Source organism: Doryrhamphus excisus, chromosome 9 (genome assembly GCF_030265055.1).
Source record: "Doryrhamphus excisus isolate RoL2022-K1 chromosome 9, RoL_Dexc_1.0, whole genome shotgun sequence".
Classification (NCBI taxonomy): Eukaryota; Metazoa; Chordata; class Actinopteri; order Syngnathiformes; family Syngnathidae; genus Doryrhamphus; species Doryrhamphus excisus.
Window position 1 is genome coordinate 19647897 of NC_080474.1, and position 16615 is coordinate 19664511.

Consider the following 16615-nt stretch of genomic DNA (forward strand, 5'->3'; position numbering starts at 1 on the left):
GTTTAAACTTGGTATAATTGAAGGGAAGTTTGTTGTGGTGAGTCCCAAGTGTAAACTGTTGTTGAAGACCGGCTCCTGATGGGAGAGTCAAACTATGGTGTCACCTGATGTGTTACCCTGCACACTATGTTGAAGAAAATACTACTTCCTGACAGCCACAGAGACCGTGTACAAACAGTATACAGTACACGACTAAAGACAGCATTCAGGTGCTGGACTTATAGGTTATCACATACTACAGTATTAATTGGCCCTGTACCCTGCATGCTAACCACTTTTTCCGTATCATACAACCTCAATTCAGTATATGCATTATCCTCGGAAAACTTTTTTTTTTGTACTTAGGGCATGGACTCTGATTCCTTTGAGAAGAAGTTCAACACTCTAGAAGTGGATTTTGTCCGCAGTCAGCAGCTCTTCTGTCGGGAAGTCCTAAAACTGAGTGCTGGCCAGGGTGCGGTCATCAGCAATGGCAGGGTGAGTATGGGTACATTTTACTTTTGGTGCACGTCTGCTCAGTAATCATCCATTTTTTGTTAGTAATCCAAAATAAACTGCATTCGCCATGTGTGATGAAATGGTGACAACAATTCAAAATAATCATACTTTCCTTATCCGCCACAACTTGAGTGGGCAAAACACTGTATTACAATCACATTACATTGAACACCCCCATGGCAAGTACTAAATAATATAGTTCAAGTTCAGTTGTCCTTGATTCAACCCCCCCGTCCAGATAATTGAGTCTCAACAAAAGGTGCAAAGTCTTGCATATCAGCACCAAGTATACTGAAACTTGTTATTCACATTGTTTCATATATAAATGTGTATTCATGGAGAATATACAGTAAACCTCGGATATATCGGACTCGGATATATCGGAAATTCGCTCACAACGGACAGATAAAAAAGAACCGATTTTTCTGTAATCCATTTCCAATAAAAATTCATTGCATATATCGGATTTTTTTTATAACGGATTTCGCCTATTTCGGACAAAATCTCCAGTCCCGTTCCAATGCATTTCCATTAAATTTCCCTCGCATATATCGGATGGCCGCATCGTTATGCTAATCTTGTTGATGTCACTGGCTATTGTCTTTCTCCTGGCTCCAGATTTAGGACAAATATAAAAGTGAGTGACGTCAATAATACTAGCACAGCAGTGAATGAGATCTTAACCTCACTATTGGAAATAACGTAGGCCTGACGGGCGTAACGGGGCCTAGCTTAATTAACAATTTGTTATGCTCAGAGTCCAATAAAGTTAAATTCTCATTACCTTACGTGTCTTTTCATTGCCCAGTCCAGGTACATTGGAAACATAGTCAAGGAAGTGCCTTTTTATAACGGATAAAATCTGATTTACGCATATACTGGATATAAATCCGATATATGCGTAAAACGGACATTTTCCGGTATACGCATAAAACGGATTTCGCTTATATCGGACAAAACCAGTGGGAACAATTGAATCCGATATATCCGAGGTTTACTGTATATATAAAAAAAATTACATTGCAATTCCACCACTGTACACTCTACACACTTTTGTTTGTATGCAATAGCTCCACCCACTGAGACACAGATCCTGTATGTACTATGACTGACAAAAGGTCTCACTCTGTTCATGCCGTTGTTCTATCGAACAAAGACGCCAAAGTTGCACCGAGTTAATCCTTTTCCTTCCTGTTTGGAGACGAGAGAAAACGGGAAATCAAACACGCATGACAACTCATTGAGGCCGACAAAATTATTGAGTTAATTTGTGTGATTAATTAATGTATTATTATCGTCCCAGGCGTAGTACACGTGAGACTTTTTCTTTCTGAACGAGAAATCTTGTGATTTGAGATGTTGTGACACGCTTAATTAGCAGTCCTACAAAGTTGTGGTTGATATTGTTTACTTAAGTTAATGTATAATTGGGATTGTACTAGGGATCGACCGATATGTTTTTTTTTTTTTGGCCGATACCGATTTTTTTTCCATCACCCTTAGCCGATGGCCGATTTTGCTTAGGCCGATATTTGTGGCCGATATGGTTTTGCATTCGGCAGCATTCCTGGTTGTCAGACCCAAAGTTAACTATATTGTAGCGCCGCTGGGAGCACTTCCTGGTTCCCAGCATGCTTTGCGGCACCGTCGATGTAAATAGTTCGTCAGTTTGTCGTTAAAGTTGCATAGTTGTTCGTACCCTTGCTATGATGTGGCGGCGGGGGAACCGCGACTGCGTGTGTTGCAGGGTCCTCCGGCAACACATAGCTGCCCGGCGGATGCCTGTCTGTAAATCATGCGGCGGAAAAATATATATCGGCGAACCCACACCTGTATCGGCCGATACCGATTCAAGTAAAGAACGCAAAATATCGGTCCGATATATTGGCCGGCCGATGTATCGATCGATCCTTAGACTGTACCATTTGCAGGCAGAGGAGTTTTAGAGGAAAACATTTTCAACGTCTTCATTCATAATTGAATAGGTTGTTTTTCTGCACATATGCCACAAAGTTTCAGTCAGCGATGGTGACAACAGTACCTCGCTCAGCAAAAGTGAATACAAGATGCTAAAATCTGCGTTTCGCTTTTATTCTCGTCTCTTGTGTGTCAGCTTCTCGGGCCACTCGAGGAGCAAGAGGAATTCACTGCAGAGGATTTCCAATTGCTGGAGAAGATTACTCGAAGCGGCTCTGCAGGGAAAGTCAAAGTCCAAGTTAAACTGATGGGGATGAAGCCAAAGCAGTATGTTTCTTTTCTTCTTTTTTTTTTCTTATTTGCTGTTCGTGATGGGTGCTCGAGAATTCTGTAAAGCAGGGGTCTCAAACTCAATTTACCTGGGGGCCACTGGAGCTAGGGTCTGGGCGAGGCTGGGCCGCATCAGGTCCCCCCCCCCCAAAAAACGCATTTATTAAAAACAGAAAAATATACAAACTTTTTCAGTGCTTTGATTCCGATTTTCTACAATAAAAGCTCTGATAAAACATTCCACTGTTCTCAAATATCTTACTTTTTATTTTTCTGCACAAAATAAGATGAAAAATAAATAAACAAATCAAGAATAAAGAAAATCAATCAGTAATAAATAAATATAATAATAATAATAAAACAACAAATAATAAAAACTTAAGAAACCACATATAGTTGGTGGGTAGACAAATTATTTTTTTCACATTAAAATAAACAAAGCATTATTAGAGCCCTGTAGACATGACAAAACACGACTATAGTCACATTTATACTCTTTTTATTTACAACATATTGCGCAACTGCAGCGTCTTGAGACACATGCTAACTCGCAAACTAGAGAGCTAGCGACCTAAACGGTAGCCTTCAAGTTATTTCCTTTAAACTTAAATAGCCAAAAAGTTACCACTTCCACACGAATAGGGAGGATAACTATTAACAGTTATTTAACCTTTAACATGAACATTAATCAAACGTAATAATTTTTTCTGGGTACATGATACCATACAGCATCCATATCAAACTTGCGCGGGCCGCACTAACATTAAACTCTCATATCAAGGCGGGGGCCTCAAACTAGTGTCCTGCGGGCCACATTTGGCGTGTTTGAGACCCCTGCTGTAAAGCAAATATGAATCCAAAAACATTTATGAGACCACCTTTTCAACAGTTTAATAAGCACAACCCTTTTTATACCAGCGCCAGTGACTTGGTCATGAAGGTTGATGCCCTCCTAACCGCGGCCCCTAAGGGGGATCTCAGAAGGGATGTGACCTTCCTCCAAGACGTACACAGGTGAGCATCCTTTTGTGCATTTTTCCAAGCTGGATAAAACTTCTTTTTTTCTAGACTGACGTTGGTAGTCGTATTCTGTTCTCCCCTTCAGTGTTCTCCAGCTCTCGCCACGTGAAAACGAAGTGTTTTTCGATGTGGTGGCCATTGTTGACCCACTTACCAGAGCGGCGCAGAAGATGTCCACTCTGTTGATTGTGAGTTAATGCTTTTCTTTCATACATATGGAATGATACAAAATATGATACAAATACTCAAAATGAACTGTACCATATCCATCCATACATCCATTATTTTCTATACCGCTAGTCCCCACTAGGGTCACATAAGTATGCTGGAGCCTACCCCAGTTTACAGTACTGTACAATAATGTATTTTAAAATTAATAACAATCGTTATGTTTATTATAGGCTGCACAGCGGCACCCTCTACACTGTGATACCGCTTATCCTCACTAGGGTCGTGGGTATGCTGGAGCCTATCCCAGCTGTCATTGTGCAAGAGGCGTGGTACACCCTGGACTGTTGGCCAGCCAATCACAGCGCACATATAGACAAACGACCATTCACACTCACATTCATACCTATGGATAATTTGGAGTCGCTAATTAACCTAGCATGTTTTTGGAATGTGGGAGGAAACCGGAGAAAACCCACGCATGCACGGGAGGAACATGCAAACTCCACACAGAGATGACCCGAGTGGGTATTATGCAACCGTAATACTAAAAAAAAAAACATACGACTGCATTATAATAAACATTCATTCATTTTCTACCGCTTGTCCTCATGAGGGGGTGCTGGAGCCTATCCCAGCTGTAATCTGGTCGCCAGCCAGTCGCAAAGATTAAAATACAAATCTTTACTGTTATATTACTTTGTATGAAACAGCTAGCCGTGCTGTCTGCTCACCCCGGAGTGGTCATTTTTCCCAAGATATTTTATATGTCATAAACATCATAAAATACGCCACATTGTCAAGACAGGCTTAGCGAAAGATAAGTTGGTGTTTTTTCGTTAAAAAAAAATCCACCGCTTGTCTCGCTGCATCTTATTGTACAGATGGCCCTGGCTTAATATGAAAATATGACTCACTTTCTTTAGTCGGACCAAGGGAATCAGCCACCATCAGCAGACATTGTTGGCTCTGTTCTCTCAGCACAAGACTGCAGTGCGCGTAGAAAGACCACGTATTGACCACCTCTACCCCAAAACAACTGACTCATTGTTCAATCTCCCTCTGTTCAATCACATATTTATTATATTCAGCAGTCTGTAGGGCTTTGGTGCAAGTGTTTGGCTCAGGGACTGTCAGGTCGGGGGATCGATATACACTATATAGCCTGACCAACATGGACCAATAAAGCTATTTGGGGAGTCCAACAGTCTGCTGCCAATTTCTATTATAAGGCATTGAACGCCCCACCTGCTTGTGCCTCATTTGGTTGGGGACCAAAATATGTACCTCCCTCGGTATTATTGATAAAAGCTTCATTCTGTGTTGCGATTAATTTTGATTAATTGTGAGTTAACTGTGGAATAACAGGATTAATCGTGATAAAAAAAAATAATCAATTGACAGCCCTAATAACAACAAAAGAAAACTGAACGAAAAACGAAACAGAACATGCAATATTCTCAAAGTGACGTCACTTCCTCCTTTTTCTCCAGTATTTATTATGAAATTATGAAATGAAAGAAATTATATTATGAAAGAAATTGTGCCAATAAGAGCCATTTTTTTCTCCTCTGCATGCAGTTTAATCATTGCGCCTGAACGTTTCCCGCGGGCCGGTGGTTGGGGACCAAAATATGTACCTCCCTCGGTATTATTGATAAAAGCTTCTTTCTGTATGCGATTAATTTTGATTAATTGTGAGTTAACTGTGGAGTAACAGGATTAATCATGATCAAAAAAAATTTAATCAATTGACAGCCCTAATAAGAACAAAAGAAAACTGAACGAAAAACGAAACAGAACATGCAATATTCTCAAAGTGACGTCACTTCCTCCTTTTTCTCCAGTATTTATTATGAAATTATGAAATGAAAGAAATTATATTATGAAAGAAATGATGCCAATAAGAGCCATTCTACTTTGCAGGCCCCTCCCAGAATTTTTTCTCCTCTGCATGCAGTTTAATCATTGCGCCTGAACGTTTCCCGCGGGCCGGTGGTTGGGGACCAAAATATGTATACCTCCCTCGGTATTATTGATAAAAGCTTCATTCTGTATTGTGATTAATTTTGATTAATTGTGAGTTAACTGTGGAGTAACAGGATTAATCGTGATAAAAAAAATTTAATCAATTGACAGCCCTAATAACAACAAAAGAAAACTGAACGAAAAACGAAACAGAACATGCAATATTCTCAAAGTGACGTCACTTCCTCCTTTTTCTCCAGTATTTATTATGAAATTATGAAATGAAAGACATTTTATGATGAAAGAAATTATGCCAATAAGAGCCATTCTACTTTGCAAAAATAACAAAATTCACATGTGTTTTGTTGTCGTTAGCATTCAAGTCACTCACACCATACACAGAACACATGAAGGACATAAAATACAGTAATAAAAACACTAAATGAAAACACCCAATTTCTATTATAAGGCATTGAACGCCCCACCTGCTTGTGCCTCATTTTGTTCCGGCCCCTCCCAGAATTTTTTCTCATCTGCATGCAGTTTAATCATTGCTCCTGGCGACCTAAATATGTACCTCGTTAGGTATTATCGATAGAAGCTTCTTTCTGTATGTGATTAATTGTGAGTTAACTGTAAAGTAACCGGATTAATCGCGATCAAAAATTTTTTAATCAAGTGACAGCCCTAATAACAAACAAAAGAAAACTGAACGAAAAACGAAACAGAACATGCAATATTCTCAAAGTGATGTCACTTCCTCCTTATCACTTCCTTGTCACTTCCTCCTTGTGATTAATTTCGATTAATTGTGAGTTAACTGTGGATTAACCTGATTAATCGTGATCAAAAAATGTTTTTAATCAATTGACAGCCCTAATAAGAACAAAAGAAAACTGAACAAAAAACATGCAATATTCTCAAAGTGACGTCACTTCCTCTTTTTCTCTTTGTTTTTCAGTGGCAAAAAAATGTAAAAAAAAATGATGCCAATAATAATTCTACTTTGCAAAAATAACAAAAGTTTTGGTGTCACTCACACCATACACAGAACACATGAAGGACATAAAACACAGTAATAAAAACACTAAATACAAGAAATATATGAAAGTCATAAAAAAAGAGAACGTGTGGGTGCAGGCTGAGGAGCACGGCTCCCTGCAGAGGGAACGGTTGAAATTTACTGATATTGTTTTTTGTGGTTGTGGCCCACAGTAGCCTGTTTTTTTTGTTGTTGTTTTTTTTAATAAAGACTGACCACCTTCTCGGGCGGCACGGTGGTCTAGGGGTTAGCCCGCAGACCTCACAGCTAGGAGACCAGGGTTCAATCCCACCCTCGGGCATCTCTGTGTGGAGTTTGCATGTTCTCCCCGTGCATGCGTGGGTTTTCTCCGGGTACTCCGGTTTCCTCCCACATTCCAAAAACATGCTAGGTTAACAACAACATGCTAGGTTAATTGGCGACTCCAAATTGTCCATAGGTATGAATGTGAGTGTGAATGGTTGTTTGTCTATATGTGCCCTGTGATTGGTTGGCGACCAGTCCAGGGTGTCCAGTCCAGGGCCTTACGCCCGAAGACAGCTGGGATAGGCTCCAGCACCCCCCGCGACCCTCGTGAGGAAAAGCGGTAGAAAATGAATGAAATGAATGAATGACCACCTTCTCGTCATCAACGCCCAGGTAGAGATTAAAATACATTTGGGTCCTAATGATGGTCGCGACAGTTGAGCGTTGAGACCGTAAGTGCGGACAATATTTGTGGGAGTTTTTTTACATTGATCATTCTTCCTCTTGTCTCAAGTTTACGGACCAAAATCACGTTTTTAAATTATGAGAGCACGTTGGTTAATGTTTCTTTTAGGAGCATAACAAAAGAAACGAAGGCCTCCTGCTACACTGAACCTTATGTTGCTGTAATAAGTACTCCCGTTTGTTTAAAAACCCGCCCACTGGTTTTTCCCTCTGCCTTTGCTCCTTAATTTTAAGTCTTCTTTTCTCTGTGGTCTCCTGCAGGTGCTCAGTCAAGTGGTCAACTTAAGGCTGCGGTTGTTCATGAATTGCAGGGCCAAGTTGTCCGAGATGCCCCTCAAGAGGTAGGCTCGGCGCTCCAGCAGTAATTAGGTGTTCCCGTTAGGCTTGTTTGAGTGTCCTTGTGCTGTTCACTGAGCATTTCTGCCTCACTCCTCCACTCTGTAAGATTAAACTGATGCAATCTGCTTAATATCACACCGCCTTATTGCTGTGGGCCTGCTCTTGCATCTCGGAGCAAATTGCTTACCGCTTGCAACGCTGTGGAAGAAAAACAACTAAACAAATCAACAACAAAAAAAAGAAGTGGTCCAATAACTTTTAGACCAACATCAATGACTTTGGTGTATTGTTTTTTTTTTTTTAAAGAGTAATGTATTTTAGGGATAACTGATGAATATTCTTAACCAAAATTTCCAAATAGCATAGAATTGTGGTTTGTATCTGAAATACAAAAATACAACCAACAATGAAGCCTCATTTTCAGGTGAATCTCCACTGCTAGGGGGCCGTGCATGGACTAATTGGAACGCCAATATAAATGAAATCTTCGCTCTTAATGCACAAAGTAATCATTCAGACTTACTACTGATATGATGTACACAGAGCAAGGAACAAATTGCAGCTCGTCACACTTTGAGGCGTTCAGGCGCACTCGTAATGGTAATGGTTTGATTTCATTTGAACATGCATCAGATTACAATTGATTGCATCCCATAATCAGTTCACAGTTCCACATGTCCAAAAGGAGTAGGAAGAAGCAAAGCTTATTAAATCCTACCCCTCCATCTGGTACTTTTACAATCAGTAACTGTTACATTTGTTCACTTCCTGCTTTCCTAATATAGTTTTAAGTTTTTTTTTTTGTTTTTTTTTGTCACGTACCGAAGTACGAGGTGATATGACCATCCAATGACATAATGGGTACCATAGTAAGTGATATATAATATATAATAATAATATATAATATAATATCAATATAGTGATATATATAGCACATCATGATCGGTTCAAGACTCTTCATCCTTGTATTTAGCAAACATCAACTGCTTGTATTGTTTCTTGAATTGGCTCATCGTTGTGCATTGTTTGATTTCCTTACTCAATCCATTCCATAGTTTGATTCCACATACTGAAATGCTATGGCTTTTTAACATAGTCCTAGCATAGAAGTGTTTCAAATGTTGGCTAATTTTTAGCTAATTGGTTATTTTTAGCCTTATGCATTATTTTAGCTGTTTGAAGATGAACTATATCAGCAAGTCGAAGTATTTGTGATTTTAGAAATAAGGAGTTAGTATGTTCTCTGTAGGCCGGCATTATGAATTATCCTTACTAGCCTTTTTTGCAGTACATTTAGCGAGTGAAGATTGCTTTTATAGTTATTAGCCCATATTTCCACACAATAAGTAAGATATGGTAGAACCAGAAAGTAATTTTGAGTGTTAGGGACTAATTATTTTTCATTTTTACTCACGTACCCACTGTGGCAAATTGACATACGTACGTCACTTTGGGAACCACTGGCATAGAAGAACGCAATTTGCACACCAGCATTAAGTGTTGATTGTGTGTTATTTACACAATTTTACACAACCAGTGTCTGTGAGGATGTATGGAAAGTATGGAATTAGTATTTATAAATATAAGAGCCCATGTGATTTGCCAACATGCTAACAAAGTAGCAAGGATGTAGTAGTAAAAACAACATTGCAGCTGAAAGCAAAACTTGTCATGCACAAGTTTACCTCGGTGGCACAGAACCGGGGAAGTTTAACACAGCAAACCTCATTGCACGTATGACGGGGGGGGCATCACAAGTGAAACTCCCACGGGGCAGCAAAAAGTCATTAACCAGAACAGGAAAAAAGCGAGCCCCATGTCGGTGGTGATTAATATCAGGTTCAAATGCTTCATTGAGCACCTCGAAGCGTGCGATATTGTCCCTAGCTGCCGCTACATTGCGGATAAAACTATACCCAATAATAAAAGTGTGTTGATCGTGGTTAAATATTGGTATCTGTCGACATTCACGGCTATCGTATCGGGATTTTGAAATGTCAACTCTGTAGGAACCTTGCGCAACACACAGTGAGTAGAGAACTTGAAATGTCATTTCTTCCTGTTAGGCAGCTCGTTGCATTTTTAAAATGCATTTAGAGGTTTTTTTTTTTTTTTTTTCATTTTACCCCTGATCAGCCTGTCGCTGAATGAAAATGCCAAAACCATCTTAAAAAAAGCATATCATATTTCTTAGCTGCTGGATAATTGTTTGATGACTTCACTGATCACCAGGATCTTATTAGCATCATAGCTCCTCCTCTGTTGTTTACGAACTTGCTAACAACCTTTGAGAAGGGTCGTGGCGACATCTCTCGAGGTCAGTGATTCCCAAAGTGTGGGCCGCGGGCTCCTGGTGGGCCGTGGTGGTACTGCAGGTGGGCCATAAGAAGTCATTGAAAATTTAATTTAATTTAATTTAATTTAATTTAATTCAATTCAATTCAATTCAATTCAATTCAATTCTCCAGGTACTCCGGTTTCCTCCCACATTCCAAAAACATGCTAGGTTAATTGGCGAATCCAAATTGTCCATAAGTATGAATGTGAGTGTGAATGGTTGTTTGTCTATATGTGCCCTGTGATTGGCTGGCCAAAAGTCCAGGGTGTACCCCGCCTCTCACCTGAAGACAGCTGGGATAGGCTCCAGCACCCCCGCGACCCTCATGAGGAAAAAGCGGTAGAAAATGAATAATTAAATTTAATTAAATTTAATTAAATTTAATTAAATTAAATTTAATTTAATTAAATTTAATTAAATTTAATTAAATTTAATTAAATTTAATTAAATTAAATTTAATTTAATTTAATTTAATTTAATTTAATTTAATTTAATTTAACTTAACTTAACTTAATTTAATTTAATTTAATTTAATTTAATTTAATTTAATTTAATTTAATTTAATTTAATTTAATTTAATCATTCATTCATTTTCTACCGCTTTTTCCTCACGAGGGTCGCGGGGGGTGCTGGAGCCTATCCCAGCTGTCTTCGGGCGAGAGGCGGGGTACACCCTGGACTGGTCGCCAGCCAATCACAGGGCACATATAGACAAACAACCATTCACACTCACATTCATACCTATGGACAATTTGGAGTCGCTAATTAACCTAGCATGTTTTTGGAATGTGGGAGGAAACCGGAGTACCCGGAAAAAACCCCTGCATGCACGGGGAGAACATGCAAACTCCACACAGAGATGGCAGAGGGTGGAATCGAACCCTGGTCCTCCTAGCTGTGAGGTCTGCGCGCTAACCACAATTTAATTTAATTTAATTTAATTTAATTTAATTTAATTTAATTTAATTTAATTTAATTTAATTTAATTTAATTTAATTTAATTTAATTTAATTTAATTTAATTTAATTTAATTTAATTTAATTTTCGCTGTCTCACACAGCACGTCATCATTTATATAAATGCATTTATCGCAAGTGTTGACATGTTCCTCTCCATCTGCAGCTTTTACTCCTTCGTGTTGGAGTCTGACATCACCTTCTTGGCCAATGACACAGTGTCTGCCGGTCCGGTGGCACGCTTCACAGAGCTCCCCGAATCTCCACTTCTCACTCTTAATATGATCACACCGGAGGGCTGGATGGTGCAGGCCCTGCGCAGCCCCCACGACTTGGATAACATCCACCTCCTGGAGGTACTTATTTGGCGAGACGTCTTTTGCTAATGATTTGTTATTGTGCCATGCTATACAATTGGATTGTCACTCCAGGTGAGTGGGGCCGTGACAGCAGAGTACGAGTTGGAGCACCTCTTGCTGGAGGGTCACTGCTTCGACTTGTCAACCGGTCAGCCTCCCCGCGGCCTGCAGTTTACCTTGGGCACGAGTCGAGACCCGCTCATGTATGACACCATCGTCATGGCTAACCTGGTCAGTGATCTCCCCAAACTCCATGACCTACCAAGACAGCATACTTGTACCGTGTTTTACTTGGATACACTGCAGAGTAACTACCTAATGTCTAATAGAGTTTATTGACTACAGTGAGGACCTCAAAGCTAGGAGACCAGGGTTCGATTCCACCCTTGGCCATCTCTGTGTGGAGTTTGCATGTCCGGGTACTCCGGTTTCCTCCCACATTCCAAAAACATGCTAGGTTAATTAGCGACTCCAAATTGTCCATAGGTATGAATGTGAGTGTGAATGGTTGTTTGTCTATATGTGCCCTGTGATTGGCTGGCCACCAGTCCAGGGTGTACCCCGCCTCTCGCCTGAAGACAGCTGGGATAGGCTCCAGCACCGTCCGCGACCCTCGTGAGGAAAAGTGGTAGAAAATGGGGCTGCACGATGGGCGAGTGATTAGCATGCAGGCCTCACAGCTAGGAAACCCGAGTTCAATTCCCTCCTGGGGCATCTCTGTGTGGAGTTTACATGTTCTCCCCGTGCATGCGTGGGTTTTCTCCGGGTACTCCGGTTTCCTCCCACATTCCAAAAACATGCTAGGTTAATTAGCGACTCCAAATTATCCATAGGTATGAATGTGAGTGTGAATGGTTGTTTGTCTATATGTGCCCTGTGATTGGCTGGCCACCAGTCCAGGGTGTACCCCGCCTCTCGCCGAAAGACAGCTGGGATAGGCTCCAGCACCCCCGCAACCCTCGTGAGGAAAAGTGGTAGAAAATAGGGCTTCACGCATGACGAGTGATTAGCATGCAGGCCTCACAGCTAGGAGACCCGAGTTCAATTCCCTCCTGGGGCATCTCTGTGTGGAGTTTACATGTTTTTCCCCGTGCATGCGTGGGTTTTCTCCGGGTACTCCGGTTTCCTCCCACATTCCAAAAACATGCTAGGTTAATTAGCGACTCCAAATTGTCCATAGGTATGAATGTGAGTGTGAATGGTTGTTTGTCTATATGTGCCCTGTGATTGGCTGGCCACCAGTCCAGGGTGTGCCCCGCCTCTCGCCCGAAGGCAGCTGGGATAGGCTCCAGCACGTCCGCGACCCTTGTGAGGAAAATCGGTAGAAAATTAATGACTACAGTGAGTATAGTGAGAGCAAGTAAATTCAAAAAATATGCTCTTTTTCCTGGGAGTAGAGAAACTATATTAATGTATTATTTAGTGAAAATAATGAAATACATTTTTAGAAATAAAGGCCACCAATAATCAATGCCCGGTGCCCTTTGCAGTTGTGTAAACAAACATCCACTGTATAAAGACGTACTGGAGTCATTATTTGTGCTATTTTGACTACAACAGGGGTATTTCCAGCTGAAAGCCAATCCCGGTGCCTGGACGCTAAGACTACGTAAAGGACGATCAGAGGACATCTACCAGATTCTTTCGTAAGTTTTCACTGTCTTATATTTAATTTCAAATCATCTCCTCATCTCTCCCTTCTTTCTCGGAAGGTCAGGTAATGAGACTAATTAGGTGTCTTCACCAGAAGCCCTTGGCATCTTAGACTGTTTTTAGCTTATCCACCCGTTTCATACCGGTAGCTATCAAAGCCATCGCTATGGTAACGCGGTAGAGCTGCTGACACTGTCTCCGCTCAAGGTTTTGATGAGTGCAGGGAGTTGCGTTTTGCACAGAGGGGGGGGTTGCAAGACAGGTAGGAGGAGAGGGATGCTATTAAAGAGAAGACACGGGGGCGGTTGTTGGGGGTGCATGATTCAACCGGTCACCCGTCAACGCCATCCACCTCAGACTGTAGCGGGTATGTGAGTTCAGAAAGTGGAGGCGTCAGAAATCTGTGTGTTGGCGCAAAATGGAGACTGCGGTGCGCTGGTATGTTTTTGGAGGAGTTTTGTAAAGAAACTTGGAGCGCTCGCCATCGGGACTCATGTTTACGTGTCTTCACAACTAGTACACAGTCCACAGGGTCCTCCGTTCCAAACGATCACAGGTACTGTCCTCTCCCATGTATGATTTAGGACACCCGTGGAATCGTATGGGACAACCCAAGATTTATTCCCCAATCCTCCTGGTGAAGCAAAAAGGTGATGTCATTTTTCACCTTGGCAGTGTCATTATTCTTGTGGTTAGCGGGCACTCTGCTCCGCTTTGGTAACTGGTCAGAACCGAACGGAATGCGTCCGTGTACCCGGCGCCGTTGCTGCTGTGCACCTCGCCCTGACAGCCATGATGGAGATGGCCGGCTCGCTTTTCCTCTCACAGCAAACCATGCAGATTGATCTCGGCCTCTTTTTAACACATACCCTAAAGCAGGGGTCTCAAACACGCGGATACTAGTTTTGAGGCCCCCGCCTTGATATGAAAGTTTAATGTTAGTGCGGCCCGCGCAAGTTTGATATGGACGCTGTATGGTATCATGTACCCAGAAAAAAATTATTACGTTTGATTAATGTTCATGTTAAAGGTTAAATAACTGTTAATAGTTATCCTCCCTATCCGTGTGGAAGTGGTAAGTTTGATATGGATGCTGTATGGTATCATGTACCCAGAAAAAATTATTACGTTTGATTAATGTTCATGTTAAAGGTTAAATAACTGTTAATACTTATCCTCCCTATCCGTGTGGAAGTGGTAAGTTTTTGGCTATTTAAGTTGAAAGGAAATAACTTGAAGGCTACCGTTTAGGTTGCTAGCTCTCCAGTTTGCGAGTTAGCATGTGTCTCAAGACCAGGGGTCTCAAACATGCGGCCCGCGGGCCAAATGTGGCACGCAGGACACTAGTTTTGAGGCCCCCGCCTTGATATGAAAGTTTAATGTCAGTGCGGCCCGCGCAAGTTTGATATGGATGCTGTATGGTATCATGTACCCAGAAAAAAATTATTACGTTTGATTAATGTTCATGTTAAAGGTTAAATAACTGTTAATAGTTATCCTCCCTATCCGTGTGGAAGTGGTAAGTTTTTGGCTATTTAAGTTTAAAGGAAATAACTCGAAGGCTACCGTTTAGGTCGCTAGCTGTCTAGTTTGCGAGTTAGCATGTGTCTCAAGACCCTGCAGTTGCGCAATATGTTGTAAATAAAAAGAGTATAAATGTGACTATAGTCGTGTTTTGTCATGTCTACAGGGCTCTAATAATGATTTGTTAATTTTAATCTGAAAAAAATAATTTGTCTACCCACCAACTATATGTGGTTTCTTAAGTTTTTATTATTTGCCGTTTTATTATTATTATTATATTTATTTATTACTGATTGATTTTCTTTATTCTTGATTTGTTTATTTATTTTTCATCTTATTCTGTGTAGAAAAATAAAAATTAAGATATCTGAGAACAGTGGAATGTTTTATCCGAGCTTTTATTGTAGAAAATTGGAACCAAAGTGAAGTTTTTTTTTACATTTTTTTGTTTTTAATAATTTTTTTGTTTTTTTTTTGAAAACCTGTTGCGGCCCAGTCTCACCCAGACCCGAGCACCAGTGGCCCCCAACTAAATTGATTTTGAGACCCCTGCCCTAAAGCCTCAGTTGTACTGGTGACAGACGAGTGACCAGAAACGCATCACGCACTTGCAAACTGGGATAGTGCTCCTCATTTATCATGATGATAGGGTTAATTTTTTGGTATTTCATGACCATTTGGGCAATTAATGGCTCGGTCTGCATCATATCCTATAACTCACCATTAGACTCAGTAGATTGCACCTGTCAAAACACACTGTGTTCAATTCCTGTGAAAGGCCGCTGTAGCACGATCGATACGGCACAGACATTTTCATTAACTCTGCCAGCATGCACGGTCCAGATGGGAAGTCATAATGGGTAAAATATCGGTAATGTGATTCCTAATAATGACGGAGGGTAATGAATTTGATCTGGGTGTGACCCTGACATCTGTAGCGTGTTATGGCACTGAATACAATCCGGTCTGGGATAGGTTTGACCTCTGATTTGTCTCTTTTAAAATCATTTCCTCATAAAAAAGCAATGGAATTCAAACTGTCACCATTATAAAATATTTATTAAATGTACCGGTACTGCTTAAATAACAATTTCATATTATTACCTGTTGTACAGGCTGCACGGTGGATGAGTGGTTTGCACGCAGACATCACAGCTAGGAGACCAGGGTTCAATTCCACACTCTGGAGAACATGCAAACTCCACACAGAGATGTACGAGGGTGGGATTGAACTCGGGTCTCCTAGCCGTGATGTCTATCCGCTAACCACTACACCACCGTGCAGCCCTTGTTCAGTAATAACAATTCTTATTTACATTTACAGTCATGATGGAACTGATTCCCCGGATGACGCCGACGATGTCGTCGTGCTGCTGAACAGTTTTCACAGTAAGATCATTAAAGTCAGGGTGAGTTTATTTAATTACATATTATGATGGTTCAATTCCACCCTCGGCCATCTCTGTGTGGAGTTTGCATGTTCTCCCCGTGAATGCATGGGTTTTCTCCCACATTCCAAAAACATGCTAGGTTAATTAGCGACTCCAAATTGTCCATAGGTATGAATGTGAGTGTGAATGGTTGTTTGTCTATATGTCTGTGTACTATATTGAGTAACACCAGGGTAAATGTGATTATAGGGGTGTTATTTCATGTCTAGAGGGCTTTAATAATGTTCATTCATTCATTCATTCATTTTATAATGAATGGGTCACGGGGGTGCTGGAGCCTATCCCAGCTGTCTTCTGGCGAGATGCGGGGTACACCCTGGACTGGTGGCCAGCCAATCACA

The 16615-nt window shown here is 40.9% G+C and overlaps 1 protein-coding gene across 3 annotated transcripts in view; it reads left to right on the top strand.

Moving 5' to 3' along the window:
• Positions 1-16615, top strand: part of uggt2 (UDP-glucose glycoprotein glucosyltransferase 2) — a 54555-nt gene that overhangs the window by 22947 nt on the left and 14993 nt on the right. For all 3 annotated transcript variants that reach the window (XM_058082384.1, XM_058082382.1, XM_058082383.1), the window contains 9 exons: positions 346-477; positions 2612-2742; positions 3664-3759; positions 3851-3953; positions 7916-7995; positions 11454-11643; positions 11719-11877; positions 13207-13292; positions 16148-16232. In XM_058082384.1, coding sequence (XP_057938367.1) covers positions 346-477; positions 2612-2742; positions 3664-3759; positions 3851-3953; positions 7916-7995; positions 11454-11643; positions 11719-11877; positions 13207-13292; positions 16148-16232 — 1062 coding nt within the window. The remainder of the gene's footprint in view (positions 1-345; positions 478-2611; positions 2743-3663; positions 3760-3850; positions 3954-7915; positions 7996-11453; positions 11644-11718; positions 11878-13206; positions 13293-16147; positions 16233-16615) is intronic.